Below are 20,752 nucleotides of genomic sequence, written 5' to 3'. Positions count from 1 at the left end.
TAAAGAATACCTGTCATTTTTTTAGATCAACTGACAAAATAATTAAAATCATTTTGTAAAGCAGCAGTATCCTCCACACAGGCAGCAGCATTCCAGAACTGTAATGTCATCCTCATTTTTAAACAATCTGTTGACCTTTCCTTCATCTGTACAACTCATGTAAATTAAAAAGTTCAAAGGTTCAAACACTTATCTGTTAAATACCAATTCTATTCAGATTAATCCATTCTGACAGAACTCCTTTCATAAAATCCCTCTGATTTCTTGTGTTTCAATTTCAGTAAGCCTTTTATGTGGCACTATGTCAACTTCTTTCTAGAAACTCCCATCAACTAAGTCTGCACCCATAACCTAATCTACATGAGTTATAATCTTTTAAAGAATGTCAAAATATTAGTAAGAGGAAAAATTCCTCTGGTGATTCTATGTTGACCATCCAACAAAAGTTTAAAAGTTTTTTGTGTGACTTTGCAAAGCATACATTATCAGGCTTTTACATAGTTTTTCCACCAGTAGAGGACCTCTAGTAAGTAGAACAGTTTTATCTCCCAGAATAAAGAATAACATTAGTCACCAACTTTCAATTTTCTGTCATCCTTCCAGTATTTAAGGATTTAATAAAAATAATAACAGGTGCGTCAGCTATCCAATCTTAAATGTCCTTTGAAACTTTGGGGTAAACATTAGCTGGCCTGTGAGCCTTATTACTTATTTTGATATGCAGAGAAACATCAAATCTAATTAAGCAATGATCACTTCCATGCAGATGGTTTTTCAGTCTACACCATAACAACCATATCTTTGTTAAAAGTTAATATTAAATCTAATATGGCATTGTTTGTAATAGATTCTTTATTGGTACCAGTTGTTGAATAAAACAATACAGAAGAGTTTCTTAAAACCAGTCATCCTCATTATATGTCTCTAACCATCCTCATTTTTTTTTTCTGAAATGAAAATTTTCTATAATTATCACCTCATTCACAGTTTAATTCTTTATGTTATTGCAGAGTTTCTCATTCATTTCATCAGTCTCCTGTGACAAATTCTTATTAAAAGCCTTTTACTCCTTACAAACACTAATAAAAATAAAAATATATATTCACCTAATGGACATTAGTTTCGGTATCCTCAACATGAATAGGCTTTAATCCACATTCTATACATAAATTTTTCAGAGTGTCTTCCTAAACAACCTGTAAACATCAAAGAAATTCCTTTCATCAAAATATTCTTCATTTATGTAACTTCCAGTTATTCCCACTATATTCAAATCCTCTGTTCAGAACAGTGCCCTAAAGCCATCCACTTTATGTCTTAATTTCAAGCCTTACAGTAACAACAGTTTATCCTACCATTAAGAGCTCGCTTTCCCATGCAATAATCCTCAGAATAAGTTATTCTTTTTAATTATAGCTATTTTGCTTATATGCACTGATAAATGCTTTATATAAATAACCATAATATCCTCTGACCTACCTTTCCCTCTTCTGGTCGATCATCATTTTTGAGAAGTTGTAGGTTAGCGATCAAAATGTGCAATGAAAGTTGTTGATATTTCTGTTTGATGCAGAAGTATAAGATTGTATGCCTTCCATTTTCATAGAATTTCACACAGAAATCAGGACAAAGTGATATACGTATAGTGTAATGATATGTTGCAAGAATGAAATAAATTTGTAAACAAATCCAAGATAATTACATTTCTGATTTTATTTGAAAGCAATTTTTTCTACATTAGTCCCTATTGGCCTTAGTATATTTAATTGAATGGGCTAGGAAATTTGTAAAATATAAATGATGATAAGAGAATGTATAATCTATAACTAAATGAGTTTGAAACTTATTAGCTATATTAAGTAACAGTATTACTTAAAACTGTAAATATAAAAAGAGCGAACTTTAGGATTGTCAAGAAATACAAAACCAAGCTTAAATAAGTCCACGAAGGTCATATTTTCAACTAGGTACTGTTAAAAAATGAAAGAACAAAACTATGAAGAGCATCTCCATTATTTTTACAAGCTAGAAATCCCAATTTGATGGTATAATTACAGTATTCATCAATCGTTATCGGGAAAACAGATTTAGTAACACTTATCTTTTTTGGTCTACATACATATTTTCTTCAATAGCCTACTGTGCACAAGTAATTATCAAAACCATTTTCAACTGGAATCTTAATTGCAATTATTTAAAATATCAGAACCTGTATAAAATGTTCAATGTGCATCAGTAATATATACTGAATATTTCCTGAAGTTTTAAGATAAGTGCAAGAAATAATAGAAATTATCGCCACTATTTTCCACTAAGAGAAATCTATTACAATAGTTGTCCATTGTTAAAATTTGTCAGATTATATTGGCCAAAATCCACATAGTTATAGCAAATTTTTGTAATGATGAACAGTAATAGATTGAGTAACAATATACAACAGCAAAATTTGGAAAATTTTTTTGGTAGTTTAGAATTAATACGCTAGAATGTGTGAGAATTGGCAGTTTTCAACATGAACAATACTGGATATTTTTTATGGGAGAAAGAGGAAAACTGAGGAATTGTCACAGCACAATAAAAACAAGTGCATGAGATTAAGTTTAAAAATATTCTTTCAGTTCTTGCAAGATATATGTGCTATCCTTTATTACCATAGATGTCACTTGCACTGATTTTGGAATCATAATAGAGAGTTGTAGCTTAAGTGCAGTATCAGCAGCAAATATCTACCCTTTTCTTATTATTTTTAAATTACTATTTTTTTGGTTTTCAGTTGTAAATATTTGATTATCTGATATGTTAGCTTTGGGAAGACAAATGCCTAGAGTAAGAGAAAAGCCCCTCTAGGCACATTTAACATTATATATGACGAAAAGCAATGTACTTATAATCTTGTAAAACAACAGTCAATTAAAATAATGTACCTCAAAGTGCACCATTTATATATTGTATATTCTAGATTTTGGTGCAAAATACACAGTCCTTTTGAGTTGGCTTTTAAAGATATAATATTAACAATAATATAAAGTAATTGGCAAAGTTTGATTTTGTCTAACCATTCTGAAATCAGTTATTTTACATATTATCATTATTTGGGTAATCTTAACAATTGAGAAGGAAATTATTTACTATTGTTTCAAAAATAAGTTTATTTTTAAGGTGTCTTTTAACTCACTGCTGTATTTGAGAAGTTCCTGTGTTATCTCTATTATGAATCAGTATTACAGGAGATATATAATTCTTGGATTATGATTAAAAACAAAAAATAAATTACTAATAACTTTGGTGAACTAATAATTATATTTTTCCATACACCCGTGATCATAAACAAAGAGGTAGAGAATGTGGTGTTTGTGAATAAAAATAGTGATGTATTTATAGTTGCATACTAAAAAAGGAAGTTTTAGAAGGCTACAAAATAATAAATATCAATAAGTAAAATCCACAAGTTGTTTTATTTCTCTGAAATTTATTACAATGAAACATTTTAAAATTCAAAATAGTATATTCATAGAGATATTATTTATAAATATATTTCATTTTTAGGAACTACATAATCCATAGATAGGTCTTCTAAGGTTTGTAATAAAATAAAATAAACCATTTAGCATATGGAATAGATTGATATGTCCTGACATTTAGAAATGATTTCACCTGCATATCATATGGATTTCCTTTTAAGCAACAAAATAACAAGTTGTGAATAGTGTTGTTGTTGTATTTTGTAATGCTTAATCAGTTGCATGTTACAAATGTCTCACCAGTTTATCTCTTACCCTTACATTTGTGCTTTACCATTGTGTGTTATTATTTTGATTGTTTTCCCACCAGTAAACAAAACATTATAGAAGTGAATCTTGTAAATCAGTATTTCAGGACTCATTCTCATTGTGCCATAGTTAAATATGAGTAGCCAACAGCTCTACTTGTTATAATGATAGTAGGACTTCTGTGGTTTGATATTTTATGTGTACAGCTTTTAAAGTTTTCATTGAGTTTTCAGCTTTTCTCTTTGTGTCTGTTTACTTTATCTTCTGATTTTTGTGATAGTTTCCATGAACAAAAAAAGCTCTCTTTAATATAAAAGATTAGATCATCAGAATAAAACTTTAAATCCTGTATACATTGTATTGCATTAAGGTTTGACACAGAGACTACAAAATGTACAATGAACTAGATTAAAATAAGTGTATTAGTTACATTTATTACACAAACTTCTAGGATGAGTTGCAGAACCAAAAAACATTTAGAGTGAGCTTTACAACAATAATAAAGCAAGAAGAAGTTCCCATTGTATCATTTTGACTTTAAATTTTAGAAGCTGATACTCATATGAAGTTTCTACACATAATCCAAAAACAACTTCAGAGAAGTTGCCTTATTGAAGGTTGAAAGATTTAGTTAGTCTGGCTTAGAGTTCATGTTCTGTAAGTTAGAATAAGTGGATTGTTTTTATCAAAACCTGGTTTCAAAGTTTGTGAGATTAGTGATGTTTTGTATCTTGTACTGTGAATGCCCATGTCAGGTTCAGCTGCATGCTTAGTTTAACTGTCAGCACTAAGGAAGAAAAAGCAAATGATTATTAACTGATAAGTTCACGTCTTGAGATATACTCCTGAAATTAAACCACATTTCCAGTTAAGTGGCAACAACTATGTATGTGGAACTTCAGACTTAATAATCATGTGTGCAAATAGAAACTTCAGTATTTTGAAAAAAAATACAGTAATATTACATAGGAAAGATAAATCTCCACAGAATTTTATATTTGCAAAAAATTGAATTACTAAAATTAGTGAATGATGATATTCATCTTATTTGCACAGTGAACATTACCTACTTGTACTTGAATTAATCTATCAAATTTTATTGCTGTGCTGTAATTAAACATACTTAAGTAAACCTTCAACTGTGTTATGACCACAGAAAGTGGCTGATACACAACAGTTTTCTAAAGACAAACATATCATCTTATTTTTCATGAAATAAAAGTGTGAATATTGTAAATGGGGTATTTGTCATTAAAGTAAATAGATTGATAATGTTTAATGGCATGATGTTTCTCTGCATAATGTGAGTTGAATTTTTTTATCATAATTTATTAATACTTTTTGTTTAGGTGTATATATCTTACTAAGCATGAAAGGTCCCTGGATCAGAATTAACAAGAAATATGATGTCATGCAGGTGACAGATCAGGTTCATCTCATAAATTATAACTCAAGAAATGAAGAAGAAATTGAAAATGAAATAAAGAAATGTAAACCTTACCAACCACCCATCCCATTCAAAGATTGTCCTTCAGTTCCTTATTCTTGTCTCAGTTGCCAAAATTACTTAGACAATATACTGGATGAAGTTTTTTGTGCATTTGATGTCAGTAAGTTCCGTTACTGGAAAATGTTTTCGCTATGTGTTTAATATAGTTTTTTATGTACAGAATCAAAGATTCAATAAATCTATTCAAATATAATATATAATTATTAGAGCATTATAATTCCAGACATATTAAATATGGCTTTACTAATATATATTTTGAGTATAGAAAACAAAAGTTGCATGGAAAGTCATGTTTTTGCCTTTGTAATATTTAGAATAAACACCAGTTTGTTTTTTTAATAATCTGATTAATGCATTCATTCTTAGGAGGAGATATGACATTGACATCAAACATAATTTATTATTATGCAGTGTTTTAAAAATCTGCTCTGGTACCATAAATCAGAATTAATAAATATAATTAAATATTTTTACTGTTTATGAAAACATGGTAGCTACATAAAGAGTGTTTATTTTTTGTTTTATAAAAAATATATAAATCTTTTGATATGGTATTTTTTCTTAGTTCTGAAAATTGACATTAAGGTTCTTCCTAGTTCAGGTAAGTCATCACATGCAATTTGTTACCCATTTTAGTACAACCCTTTTTCTTAATTTTCTGAAACAATGGGAATAAATTTCACCTAACTGTTATATAAAATATTTTACAAGAATGGGTTCAGAAATAACAATCTCGATATATTATTATTTGTATTATAAAAACTGTTACCCTACACAATAGCAAAACCTTTAAGTTGTGTTATCTTGGTAAATGCTTTTTACAAATATTTTTACTTTGCAATGTATGAAGTTTTTAGGGTTTCTGTTTGTTCATTTGGAATTAAATTTGTTCTCATTATGTGCTTTACGTCATTAAATTAAAATTGTTGTTATAAAACTTTTTTTCTAGGATATCAAAATTTCTGTGGAAAGTTTGTAATAGTAAAATTTTACAAAGGTGATGAGCATGATTTTGCATCTGAGATTATTTACAGTGTGAAAAAAGACTGCCCTTGTGATCAACTAAAAGTTGGTAAGTTTTCTGGTTCAATATATTCAATATATAAAACTTTCTGATACTTTAGGAGAAATATATTGTTTTTGTATCACTATTTTACTCTGTGCCACTCTCATAGATTCATACCACCTCAGGGAGAAATTTAAATCTTAAATTAAAATAAGTAGAACAATAAATTTGTAATCATTCTTATACATATTTAGAGAAAAATAAAAAAACATGAAAGTTGAAATGTAGTTAATGAGACTTTTATTCATTCATGTTTACAACTAAATATAAGTTGTTGGTTTTAATTTTGGGTTAAGCACAATAAAACTTGTAGCCTCCTAGGAGGAAAGTACAAATAACCATAATCTGACATTGTAGTTTCAGTGTTAAAATAGATCTATTGATTTGAGCTAATAACTGGTTCTTATCTTTTTCATGGTGTTATAACACATTATATCATAACATTAAGTGATAACAAAGGATCTCTTAGTCTATATATTTTCCATCACAACCACTAAGTTAAATTAATTACCAAACTGTCAGAATTAGCCATTATCTTCCTGAAATCAGCTGCATCTGTCACATCTCAAAATAATCCATTTGAAAAGCCAACCACACTGTTGGAAAAATGAATTTGTCACAGTTGAAAATGACTTCTTCCCTTCCAAACGTAACATTTTTTGTCTTTTAGTCTTACAGTTCTCTCCACTTAATATGAAAATAGATTCGCATCTGCACTATCAGTTTCAATAATAAAATCTTAAACACTGCAGTCAAATTCCATCTAACTCTTCTTACTTTGAGAGGAAATTATTTCAGAGATCTTAACATTTGCATCACAAATTTCATTCTAGAAGCCCCATCTGAACCCTTTTCCAGTATTAAGATATCCTTAGTTAGGTAACAAGCCCAAGAAAAATTGGCCTAATCAATGGCATATAGAAAGAAATGATAACCTCTAATTAATTCAATATTTGTCTAGATTCTACCTAAAATGTTTTTTGCCCTGCCACATTGCTTAGGTGATTTGTAAGACTGATCAACTAGAACACCAAAATCTTTTCTTTGATAACATTTTAAGGTTATGTTATATAAAGGTATACTCCTAATCAAGAGTGTAGTGCTAAATAAAGAAGTGAGGTCATGCACCTTGAAAGTGCTACTGTATATATTAGTATTTTTATGTTATTTATACACAAAAACATATACATCAGAAATAGTAGCTTTAAATTATAATTGTAATTGAAATCTATATTTTAAAATGTTACAGTAAAAAAATGAATTCTTTCTTATCTTGAACTGTTGAATTACTAGATAATGTATTAACTTCCAAACTTGGTCCATAGTAAGTTCTTTTGACTTGACTACTGTTGTTTATGTACCATTTGCTCACTGTTGCTGAATGATTACACCTAAGACATTTGAATGAGTAGTCATCTGGTTTCCAGATTTTAACCAGAGGATATTTTAAATTTAATGAATATAAAATTTGTCACATTATTAATTAAGAACCTATATCTCATTTCCATAATGATAAGGTTCATGCTACTAAAGCCTTATTTGCATTCAGAAGGACTTATTAGGATGATTTTTGAACACACCTGATTAAAGGAATCTGATCTGATGAAATATGATGCTACTAGTTGTTTAGGAAGTATCTGTTTATTATGACTGTTTAAGAAAATAACAATCACAAACATCTGCAAATAGATGCTCCTTCCTTTTATCCAAAACCTGTATTTATTTCTGCTGGTCATTCAATGACTATTAAGGTATGTATCATAAAAATTATGTGTGGAATGGAATTATTTGTGTCTTGCTGTTACCCAGTTGCTTCATGAAAAGATATTGGCATGAATAACCATTGTTTTATAATGTTTGTATTACTAATTAGAAATTGCCCATGACTAATTGAAACATCCTTGTTATGTGTCAGTGTTATTGATGCAAAATTTGTTTCCTTAATAACATACTCTGCTTATAAGTCCTTTTTACCCTTTTATTCCTTCATTGCTTCTAAAAATTGTATTCTGTAATGAGTTAACTTGTCTACATAAATTATAATATCCATTTTCACTAGTCTTGGAATGAAAAGATAATTTAAACAATTCATTCTGTATAAATGGCAGATAAAGAAAAAAATGTCTTAATTAATTGCATTTTAGCCCCCAAAAAGCAAAATGGTCAAATTTTGGTCAGTTTTTATCCTTGCCATTACAAACTGACTTGAAATGATGACATAGAGATGTATAGCCTTTCCAAAGATCTCAAACTGTTCTGAATGAACTTGTAACTTATCCAGTTCAAAAAACAAATGCCCAATTTTTTCATCTCTTTATCAGACTTTGCTCCACAATGTTGAAGTTCTCTTTGGTTCTTTGGAGATTTACTCTATAGAGAGTACATTTCATCCATGTAGTTTGGAAATTGCGTTTCCAGCTAATAATTCCAAGAGATGATTTAAGTAATGCCATACTATAATATTAGAATACTTCTTTAACATATGTTCAGCCACACAAGATTTTTTTTTCTCTTACATTATTCTGGCACCATCACTGAAAAAAGAAATAAGGTTCTTCTGAAGATAATTATGATTAAAGTAACTACATGCTTATGTTTCTGATGTTGGATCAATCAGTTGTACCAAATCCAAAAAATAAAGTGTAGATCATTTGACTTGTCTTTTTATCAGTTTAAATAGTCTATCAAAATAGTTTTGTTACAGAGAGTGGTAAACTCATCTATAAGCATAGCTATTCTTCCTTTTATTTTGAGGATTCAATTTTAGATTCCCAATCTCATTTCTTGTGCAACTTGATCAATTATATATTAGTAACACTGAATTGTGAGAGCAAACCTAGTAGAATTTCTATACCATTTAATTCTTGCAATTGTAACAAATAGAAATGGTCAGAATGTGGTTAATCATTATTGGTAATATAATATGCAATTCATAATATTTTGCAGGTAGCCTCTAGTTCACATTTATTTAAACAATCCATAGTGTTAAAGTTGTTCCCTTACTTTCTGAAATTTTTACAATGTTGTGTGACTGCATCTTCAAATGAAGTAGAATTTTTCTCAAGGATGTTAATTGTGCTGACTGTGTGCTACAGTTGAATGAAACTGAAACTAAACCCCATTGTTTGGAAAGACAAGTACCTTGTAAAAGTTGTGATTTAAATTGGCTTAGAAGTTAACCCAATAAATGTACGTATGGTTTTTTCCAAAATCACTCACAAGCCTGAAGTAAGTTTTTCATATTTTCTCACACCTCAAGACTCCAAACTTCAGGCCATGCAGACTTGAGTTCTTTATTTTTGCATTCGGTTGTATCACTTGTATGTTGTTGTGTCATGTTCTTCATTGAACTTTGATACATCATTAGAAGTAGCTTATGGAATTACTTCTGTGCATTAAGTATTGCTCACACAATTTCTTGTACAAGTTGCACTATCTTCCATTTCTTCTGTTAGTTTTGCATTTTTGATGAAAAATAATTGCAAGGATCGTTAAATTTTTTACTCAGTTTTTAAGGCCATGATATATTTCTTTGTTTTTAAGTAAAAGAAAGTTTCATTAAATAAACAAATTATTGGGCAACCATAGACTGCAGTACCTGCAGGCTCAGATTCCTGAATGCCAATATATAATTTCACCAATTATTTCATTCACTTAAAACACATACAATAATATAATCTTTTATTGGTGAATAATGCTAGATTTTTTTTCAGTATTTAATTGTTTTATTATTTAAAATATAGTTCAACTGCTTATTAAGGGAATACATCAATGAATTACGATAAAAATGAAAATGAACTTACTTTGTACAGAACCTGCATTTGCAATAGCAAAATGGTCCAATGTAACATATACTAAATCTATTGATTAATTTCAGAGCACCAACTTAGTAGTTTTGTAAAGATAAATGTATAAACTTATATTTCATGTAGTAAAAAAATGTAAACAGTGTAAATCTGGTATTGACCTAAATTGGTAGATAAGATCTGAGAATGCACTGCTTGTTGGTCATATGGCATAATTGTTTTTCTGAATAATACAATATAATAAATTTTTTTATTTCACATCCTGGAATTTTTGTACTTTATCATTTATTAATATATTTCTTTTTAGGTGTATATATCTTGCTGAGCATGAAATATTCTTGGATAAAAGTTGGATACAAATATGGTGTTATGCCGTTGACAGATGTAGGCTATCTTGTAAATTATAATTCAAGAAATGAAGAAAAAATTGAAGAGAACCTGAAATATTGTGTGCATTACCTATCACTTGTTACTCACCTTCCACCTATTCCTCATCCACCTCTCCCATCTGTTGGTTGTCCTGCAGATCCACATTCTTGTTTTAATTGCCATAATGACTTGGACTATAAACTAAAGGAAATTATTTGTACATTTGGTTTCAGTAAGTTCAGATATTACAAAGTATTTTGCCTGTATATTTTATATAGCTCTTTTTATATAGAAAACTAAGAACCAAATGATTGATTAAAGCATTGCAATTACTTTTAGAGCATTCACTGTATAATAATTCAATGCATTATAAATGTAGCTTCAAAATGTTGTAGTTTAGGTTCATTTAATCATTGTTATATTAAAAGACATTTGTTTGTCTTTGTAACTTTTAAAATAAACATTAACTTGTTTTTATTCACATAAATTAACATATTTATAGTTAGTAGCAAATTTATAAAGTAAATTTATTATTAATTAATGTTTTAAAATATGCAGAGCATTTTGTGTTTAGGTAGTATAAAATGAAAATAACAGATTCTTAAGTGGAGTTGAGAATACTTTTTGCTATTATACTTTTAGTATTAATGAAAATAACCTGTTGTCATTTAAAAATAAACTTTCCTTATTGATAGAAATACAACCATAAAATCTCAAAAGAAAGTACTTTTACCTAAAATTTAGGCAGTTTCTGGGAGCTCATGATAGTTTTTACTATTTTAATTTCAATCATTCACACCAGAAGTGATTTGCTACGTCTTTTCTATTCCATATTTTGTATAAAAGAGTAAATATTGAAGAAAGTAATTTATTTATGCATTTTTCCTCATGAAAGATTTTTCTTCCATTTTCTTTAGTAACATTTTTGTACGTGTTCTAAGACATGTATAAAGAAAATATAGTTGTTGGATTCAAAACATGTAACACATTTTAAAACTGTTGAGGTTGTTTTAAGACCATTAGAGCTTGTTATGTGTGTCTTACATAAAGGCTTATAGTTTTAAGTTCAATCACCTGTATGTTTTGATAGAGCAACATTTTCATAAATTGCCATTAGGAAGAATCTGTTTAACTTTTTGAAGTTGATAAAACATTGTCTCTTTGTTATATTTTGCATAAAATATTTAGATTAAGTAAATACAATTCTGTTTTTTTACGACGTTAATTAGGCATGATTAAAAATTACTTTTGTTGCTGTTAAATACTTCTATTGTAAGAAGGACACTTTCATATGTCAGTTATATCTTGTCATTGTAAACAAATTACTTTTCATTTTTATTTTAGAGTATTGGTTTACTTCCAACACTAAATAATTCTACTTATTACAATATAAAACTATTATAATTTTAAAGTTTAGCTTTCATTTTATGGTTACTTCTTGAAGTTTACTATAAAAATAATTGATAAAATTGTATGGGATATTAAAACATTATAACTTGTTCTGGTCTTATTTTCTACAGACTCACACCTCTAGAAACTGGGTTTTGATACCCATGGTGGGCAGAGCACAGATATCCCTTGTGCATTTTTGTGCTCAATTCCATACAAACAAACAAACACATTTTAAAACTAATGTTAAAATAAAGTTATGTTTTATATTTGATTTTTCATTTCATCATTGTATTGTACAATATCATTGAAAAACTTTTTTTTTCAGTTTTACAAAAATGTTTTTATGCAGTATTATTACACCTTATGTAAATACAAATTACAAAACGATATAAATGTTTTGATATCATGATCTTTTTAGTTCTGAAGATTGACATCAGGATACTTCCTGGTTCAGGTAAGTCATTTATTAATTTTATAATTCATTTAGATACATCTCTTTTTATCAGTAATGAATTTCTCTTACTCATAATATGAAATGTTGTAAAAAGTATCAATATAAAAGTTTGCATTTTGTAAACAAATATATGTATTTATTTTTTAAATTAAAATATACATTCCAAAATTGTATTACTTCTCTTACCCACAACTATCTTCATCTTTATTTGCCCTCTGAGCATTTCTATACTTTTCAACAGTGCACCAGTCTTTTACCTCACTATTTTTTGTGTCATTGTAGTAACATTTACTTACTATGTGACTACTCTCCATCAATCATACTGCACCACCTATATTTGCACATGTAGCTTCAACACAATCTTCACTTTCTCTAATGGCAATCTAGTGTATAGACATGTGTCTTAACTCAATCTCTAGGTGAATACACAGTTTTTATTGTGCTTGATTGCCAACCACTATCAGTTTTGACTTCTTGCATTCTTTGATTTTCATTATTTTTACTCATTTGTTTTGGAAATATTTCTGTTTTCCAAATTATATTTTGTTTATATGAATTTGAGATTTAATATTGAGATGATAATTTTCCTGCCATAAGTAGACTATGGTTCAAGTATTAGTTTCCAGGTCTCAGAGTCAGTGATGTCTGCTGGAGAGGTGCAGACTTTAGTTTGCAAGGAATTTGTATTTGACATTTGTCAGTGATTTTTTTTTCTTTCTAGTTATGATTTTTGTGCAGAGGGATAGAACTACTCTGTGGAAAGTTTCTTTCTACACCACTATCCACCTGCTACTGTGCCTCCTCATAATCTGCCAGGTTAGATATTGTTCTTTTTCCCAAGAGATCTGTGGTATGTTTTTTCAGGTGTGTTTCTCACTTCCCAGATATACCCATGTTCAATGAGTCCATGAGTATGGATATAATTTCCACATTTGACAATTTATGTCATTCATATCTTCTCTATTCAATGTTGGGTTAGTTCAAATTTCATACTATGTTTATCATCTTAGTTACTCTAGTTTAAAACTTGCATTTGGAGTGTGTTCCTTTCTTTAATTTTATTTTATTTTTCTGTTAATGTTAAAGTTCTTTTTATTACCACTAGTTACATCTAATTTGGGATTGGGTTTGGGTCAAACATTGTTCTTGTTTACTGAATGCCTTTTTATTCTCATGTTATTTAGGGTAGATTTTATTTTCATGTCCTTTGTCTTATAGCTTCTTTGAGTGGACTAATAAGTTATATATTCAAGGGTCATCTGTCTTGTCAATCCCCTTAGTGTTTGTGTACTTCAGGTGTTATGTATTGTTTTATGTTTTAGAACAATTTTCATAATTTTGAAGGTTTATTATTTTTATACACCTTGCATATTCTCCATATTTCTAACTTTTTGTTAGATCTGAGTAATTTCTCTAAATTTCTTTAGTTTATGTGTTGTTTTTTTTGGATACACTTCATAAGAGTTCCATTATTTCTACAGATTTTATATATGTGTTTCTGCCTTCTGTTTGCTCCCCCTCTACTCACTTCCGAGATCTTCATTCCTCCTCGGGATCATACCATGTCCAGTCATCTTGCTGAGTCTGTTTGAGTTCTACTACACAAAGGAGCTATCAAATTGGTGGTATCCACTCAAACAGGAGTTTACTCCCATCTTTCTTTATCTCCATATACACTGAAGATATTAATCTGTCCTGCCTGTATATTTATCTGGAGAAACCTTGCTTCACCATGGAGATCTACCTCTCCTTTTAGTGAATTTTTCTGTCCCAATGTCACATTCTTTTTCTTTGGTTCTTTTACAGAGTTTTGCCTTCCAATACTAAGTGCTAATAGTCTGTCTTTCTTCAGCTTCCTATGTGTTTTGTGGAGAGTTATGCTCTTTTGCATGTTATTTTCACTTGTTGGGTCTTCAGAATCATCATTTCATAGATGACAGGCTTCTGCTCACCTCTTCCCTTTCTAAGTCAATCACTTCCTTCTTTGAGAAGTTTCTCAGGTGGGGTTTCTTTTCAGGTTGGAATATCCTCTTCTACCCCCTAACAATATATTATTCATTTCTTTTTCTATGTGAAATGAGCCCAGCCTTCAGCCTCAGGATATCATGAGACTCTCTCTCTTCTTGGAAGTGCTTATTCCCTTGAGTTGGAAACATACTGGATGCTTCTTGACAAGTGGATCTTCATCCTGATCCATAGGACCATTCTCTTTTTGTCAATTCCCCAAGGGTTCCTAGTTGATGGTCAGTTGAGGAGAATACTGTCAATATCCACATCCTTTAACATTTCATTGGGTCCTGTATCCTTTCCTCCTATTCCTGCAGAGGAGGGTGGTTATAAATCATTCTGACAATTCCACTGTCATCACATTTATCACTGAGCAAGGGTGACATACTGGCCTCTGTATGGTCAAACTCTGAGTATTGTGTACTAGGCCTGTGACCACAACATAACTATTCTAGTGTATCATGTTTCCTGAGTTATAAATCTTATGGCTGATCACTTATCATGTACCAACCAGGTTCTCCCATTCTTTTTCATGTTTTTCTGCGGGTGTGTTGTTGAAAGGAAACTCCACGTATATGTGTTTTTCCAAAATTCCTTCCTTTTTGCTCTTCAATTCCTCATCTTTTAGCTCTGGAAGTGGATGCTTTCAGTCAAAGTTGGAGGAGTATTCATCTGTATACCTACCCTTCAGTCTGACTCATCTTTTGGGTCTTTTTCCTTATCCAGACTTCTCCTTGTTGTGTTCAGCTGGTCACGTTGTCTTGCTCACTCTGCTGTGGCCCATACTGGAGCACCAAGCCTTGTTCTTTTCTGTGCCCTGTCTGCTTCTCCATCAATTGCAATATTACATTTTTCATACCAACATCACCACACTCCATATTTCTGTGGGATTTTTGTCCAGCTTTGTACCTCAGCTCACAGGCTTACCTCTATATGCCTACTCTCCAATCTGGATCTTTTTCAGGCCACTCCTCGTTATGTTTTTGAGTGCTTCAGAATTGGCTGGCTCAGACATAGTTACCTCTGCTCTAGCCCGTATTGAAGGAACAGACCCTACCATTTTCTCTGTTCTGTTTGCTGCTCAATCAACTTTGTCTACATATTTTTCATCCCAATGTCACCACATCCCATCTTTTTGTATAACTTTTGTCTGTTCTAATGCCTCAGCTCAGGGACTCACCCCTTGTGTTGCATTTTTTTTTATCTAATTGGTATACATTATAATTCAGGACCCAACAAGGTGGTGGATGCTGCATGGCCAAATATGTTTAATTTTATATCTTAATACTAAATCTGTGTACTTCTATACTGCTCAATGTGGAGATGAGGTGTTTTAGTAAGACCATTGGCTGCTTATCCATTTGCATATATCTACCTCTATATTTTATTATCACTGTATCATAAATAAAGGACCATAACTCATGAACTTTGTGTCTAAAACAGGTAGGGGCCTTTGTCCATACCTACTGACTTGTGATTGTTGCAATCCATGTGTGTTTGTTTTTCAAAATAGGGGAATGCAGACACCCATTGCACTGTCTCCATTTGGTCATTCCTCTGGATCCCCAACACATAATTACTCCATATTTTTCTTATATTGGAGCATGGGGGGCCTTGCCACTTCCATTTCCTAGTAGTTAGAGTGGTAGACTGTGGAGAGTTCCTCACAAGTGGGATTGGCATAATAAAACAATCTATTAATTATATGCACTCAGTTGGTGGAAGGAGGGCTATTATTATTATGCTTCATATTATACACTATTATTATTAGGTTAACAAACCAAGATGCTTCTCCTCAATTGACAGTACTTATTGATCTCTCAACACCTTTTATACAAAATGTAGAATGACTAATAGTATGCAAGGTGCTTCCACTGGATGTTATCTGCCAAGATGGACTGCACATATCATATTATTTTTATATAACAAGGCACATCTCTCAGATGTTTTATCTGGGCTGTGAACATATTTGGCTATCTTGATATGAGTTCTTGGTGCTTCCCCTGGATGTTTTTTACCTGGGTGAACTGCAGTTCTTGATCTTCCATACGTTTGCAAGGCCTTTACATGTTATTTTTGTCTTTGAACAGCACTTAACATAATAAATCATATCCCAAGGTGCTTCCCCTGGATGTTTTATACTTGGGTGGACTGCATTTGCCCTATTCATATATGGCCCTCTAACTCTAGCCACTTATTCTATTCAATTCTATGATATTTGTTTTCCTTTCTTCTTTACTGGACAAAAGCATACTTCTTCAAGAAGTATTGCTGTATCCCAGAGGTGACTTTTATTTTGCTTGTGGCACACTTGTTTTTTACATGACAGTTGTTCTCTGCTGGTTTGATTCTCTTTTGCACCTTCACTGACTCCTCTGTCGTTCCTGTGTGTGATTCTAGCTTTGAATTAGAGGAAGTAGTACCATTTCAAAAGTTAACACTTTCAAATTGATTTGCACGTTGTTGCAGTGATGCAAAAAATATAGGAGTGTAAAAAGACTGGTGCATTCTTGAAAATTTCAGCAATGTTTTTAGGGCAAATGAAAGCTGATACATCTTTGGTGAGAGGATATAAGTAGCTGTTGGAAATACATATTCAGTGTTAGAAAATATTAACATTTACTTCGATGTTTTTTCATTGTCAGTTTTATGGGGACTGGATTCTTTACCATAGGTGTCTGTTACTTGTTAGCAATAAATTTCTACAAGAAGTGGACAGCACACAATACATTTATTTTAAAATAATATACATTTTGAAAACACTATTGTTTATGATATTTGAATCAAGAGCTTTAAATCATTCTCTTTTGCATCAGAAGTCCACATGGGCAGGTTCAATTACTTTAAAACCCAATTGGCAAGATGAATTTTTTTTCTTCTCTCCTCTGTTAGCCCAATGCAATCAGTGATAAACTCTTCTATATAACATGATCGGTTGCCACAATTGTATCAGTTTTAAATAATTAATTTTAATATTAATATACCAGAAATGGTGGTTAAATTACTCCAGAACCCAAGTGGCAAAATGAGTTATCCTTCTCTGTCTCTGATGTTACAGTACAAGCTGTGAAATTCACTTCAAAATCATCATTATATCTTTTGGTTACCAGTTATATCCAGAACTTTAAATAATTGTCTCTTTTTCATCAAAGTACACAAATGTAGTTGTAATTACTTTAGAAAACCGTTTGGCAAGACAAATTATTTTAATTTATCTCTGTTGTTCCAATAAACTTTAGAAATTACCTGTTATGGCTAAACTGATAATGATATTGTCTAACTTCAGTTTTACTTTTACTAACTTTATTTCTATATCTGCATCTATTTATAACACACAACAGCAAAATCTAGAAACATCTAGCCATCTAGTAACAACAATATTAAATGTAAGGAGAAAACAGAAGATTTGAATAAGATGACATAAACAGTATTATAAAAGCCTAGAACAACAGTTAAATTATATTTGCAATGTAAGATTCATTCAGAATTATGTAATGAAAATTGTCATAATTTTTGTTTTTAAAATAATTAACTTTTAATACTCTTGTTATGAAAATTAAATAGTCATTCAGTGTTAAATCACTAAATGAAATGAATAATAGCTTAAACAATCTTGTATATCCAACATACATATAGTAGACTAAAGTGCATAGGTCACAAAATTTACAAAATTACATTCAAATTTTAATTAAATTGCTTAAATCATAAAATTTTTTAAGTTCTTAATTTTGTAAGGAAATATTTTAAAAACTTGAATCCTTCCCCTAATATGAAAACTGTGACATTTGCACTATATTTCTTCTCTCTTCTTTAGTTTATTTACCACTCCTCTGATAAGTATGGAATTTTGAAACAAAGCATGATTTTTATAGCTGTCATATTTTATTATTATAAACCAATAGAAATGCATTGTTTTAAGCTATCATTTGACATAACACGTTTATATTGCATTAATTTCTGAACAGAGAATTGTCTATTTTGCTTTCATTTAAAACTCTCTTTGAGTGGGAAACACATTGAGAAGCTTAGTTAAATTTTGAACAGCTCTTACTGCATTGTGACTGTTAAAGGACACTGTTTGCTAATAATGTTTTTTTTATTGTGTGTTCTTAGGTGTACTGATTTATTTAGTGTGGTAGTGTTATTAATATAAAATAATTGGCTTATGTTTTGTTAACAGCTAAGAGCATAATAAAACAAGACCCAAATAAGTACTTTATTTCTTGTTTTTATGTGTATTCATTAGTTATTATTATAAAAATAACTAAAATGTAAGAATTAGAAATTTGTTAAGTTAAATAATGTGCGGTTAGGTAAGACAAGTAATATTAATAGTAAAAGTGCTTCATGGGATATGCCTGTGGACCACTCGTGCATTACATAATTCAATAGGATGATGTGAACTATTCATTTGTGAGTAATCTATAATTTTTGTGGTGTGATTATTCAAAGCTCAATAAAATTAAGTATGAATAGATATATACTATTAGAAACTTTATGTTATTTAGTATAAACAGTTGTCATTATCTCTTACTATTTGAAGTCATTCCAAAAAAGAAAAAATGGTAATTTGGAATTAATTCTTTTTTATGGTACTTACAACACTGGTTAAACTGACTGACCCTGTTATAGTTATTATATAGAAAATAACGAACAAATATAAAGATTTTTTGAAAATAAATTGTTTATTTAGGAGGTTTTAGAAGTTATGCAAAATAACTACATATTTTAAGTTCTAAAATTTTGGCTATGATTCCCTATTGTTGACAAAGAGCAGATTGCTTATTGTGCTCATTGTTATGTTAATCAATCAAACAATGATATTTCTTCATAAATTAGTTTTTTTAATTATTTATTTTAAACTTCACTGGCTTGAAATTATCCTTATGTGTAAACTTTTTTCTTCTAGAATATAAACATTCGTGTGGAAGATTTGTAATTATCAAAGTGTACAAAGGTTACAAGTATGACTTTGCATCTGAAATAAACTTTAGTGTGAAAAAGGACTGCTATTGTAATCAACAGAAAGCTGGTAAGTTTTGTTGGATAATCTTCAAACAGATATGACTTAATTATGTTGAAGATGAAATGTTTTGTTTGTTTGTTTGTTTTTTTGTTGTTTTTTCAATTAGTTAAACTTCAGGGGAGACAAAAGATGGGGAGTTCTTTCATACATATCACAGAATACCAAATTAAGAAAATATACCTGAAAGAAAAATATTATCACAATCATAATTCATTCATATTTAAAATAACATAACTTGAAATAGAACAACAACTGAAGATAAAAAACAAGATATTTATACTATAACATGCCAATCCTATGAGAAAGGTTATGTAGGTGAAACTGAAAGAAGTGTTGATATGAGAGTTTTTGAACATAAGAATGAATGATATTAAATATGGAAAAAAAATTCCATTTTCATTTTTTTTTTAACATTCAGGTCATTAAATTAATTGGGAATCAACAAAAATTTTACACAAAATTAATAACTATGTAAAAAGAAAAATTACTAAAAATTTCTTAATCAAAACACCTCCTAATTTCAAAATCTCCCAAGTGATATTAAGCTAAGCAGCTTCTTGATATACTGTATTCTTAAGGGAATTCAACATTACAGGACTTTGTAGTCATTGCTGACTAATTTTTCTGTCATAATACAATGTGAGACTGAAGAGGATAAATGAATATGTCCAAAGTAGTTTTTTTTTTAGTATTACAACTTCTAACAGTTTTTCAATCATCATACTACTAAGTCAGCTCATATTACTATGCTACATATATTATTATGTTGATTAGCTGCAATTTCATCATGATAATACAACAGCTGTTAGGTCAGTATAGTAGCATACTGTATGCATATATTGTAGTATTTATTTTGGGGGCCACACTGTTCCAAAATAAGTATTTTCTGGACAAATTACTTCCTTTTCCTGCTAACACAGTGTTTATGGAATGGGCATAGTAATAATGTATGATGGATTATATTAATTTTGTTTCCCATGGTTGAGATCCTTTTATATTATAGGTATTTTTCACATGTTGCTAATTTTTGTCAGTAATTAAACATTTCTTATTATTAATTAATGTCGAGCAATTTTCATGAAATATTTCTTGCTAAGGTTTACTTATTTATAGATATATGTTAACACATTTTATTGTAGCACTTACAATTTTGAAAAGTTTTGAAAACCACAATTTTTTTCCTTTATAATTATGTGTGCCTTGTTAAACATTCAATTTAGTGGAAAATAGGTTTGAAATAAAGGAAAATTTTTGTTGATGCAACCAAAACTTTAATCTTCTAAGGGTAATGAGAGTTTATGGCTGCCAAATTTTGCAGCTAGTTCTAGCTTTCCCATTTAGAGTATCTTGCA

At 30.0% G+C, this 20,752-nt stretch overlaps 1 protein-coding gene across 2 annotated transcripts in view; it reads left to right on the top strand.

Annotated features, from left to right (window-relative positions):
- Positions 1-20,752, top strand: part of LOC143222554 (uncharacterized) — a 48,609-nt gene that overhangs the window by 16,691 nt on the left and 11,166 nt on the right. The window contains exons 4-9 of one of the 2 annotated variants that reach the window (XM_076449192.1): positions 5,120-5,380; positions 5,846-5,881; positions 6,230-6,352; positions 10,460-10,753; positions 12,332-12,367; positions 19,284-19,406. In XM_076449192.1, the coding sequence (XP_076305307.1) occupies positions 5,140-5,380; positions 5,846-5,881; positions 6,230-6,352; positions 10,460-10,753; positions 12,332-12,367; positions 19,284-19,406 (853 nt within the window). In that variant the 5' untranslated portion in view covers positions 5,120-5,139. Of the gene's footprint in view, positions 1-5,119; positions 5,381-5,845; positions 5,882-6,229; positions 6,353-10,459; positions 10,754-12,331; positions 12,368-19,283; positions 19,407-20,752 lie in introns of those variants that run through there. The other variant, XM_076449193.1, reaches the window with a different exon arrangement.

This window comes from Tachypleus tridentatus, chromosome 8 (genome assembly GCF_004210375.1).
Source record: "Tachypleus tridentatus isolate NWPU-2018 chromosome 8, ASM421037v1, whole genome shotgun sequence".
Taxonomy (NCBI): domain Eukaryota; kingdom Metazoa; phylum Arthropoda; class Merostomata; order Xiphosura; family Limulidae; genus Tachypleus; species Tachypleus tridentatus.
Note: the sequence above shows the minus strand (reverse complement) of the source record. Positions and strands in the feature narration are given on the sequence as shown.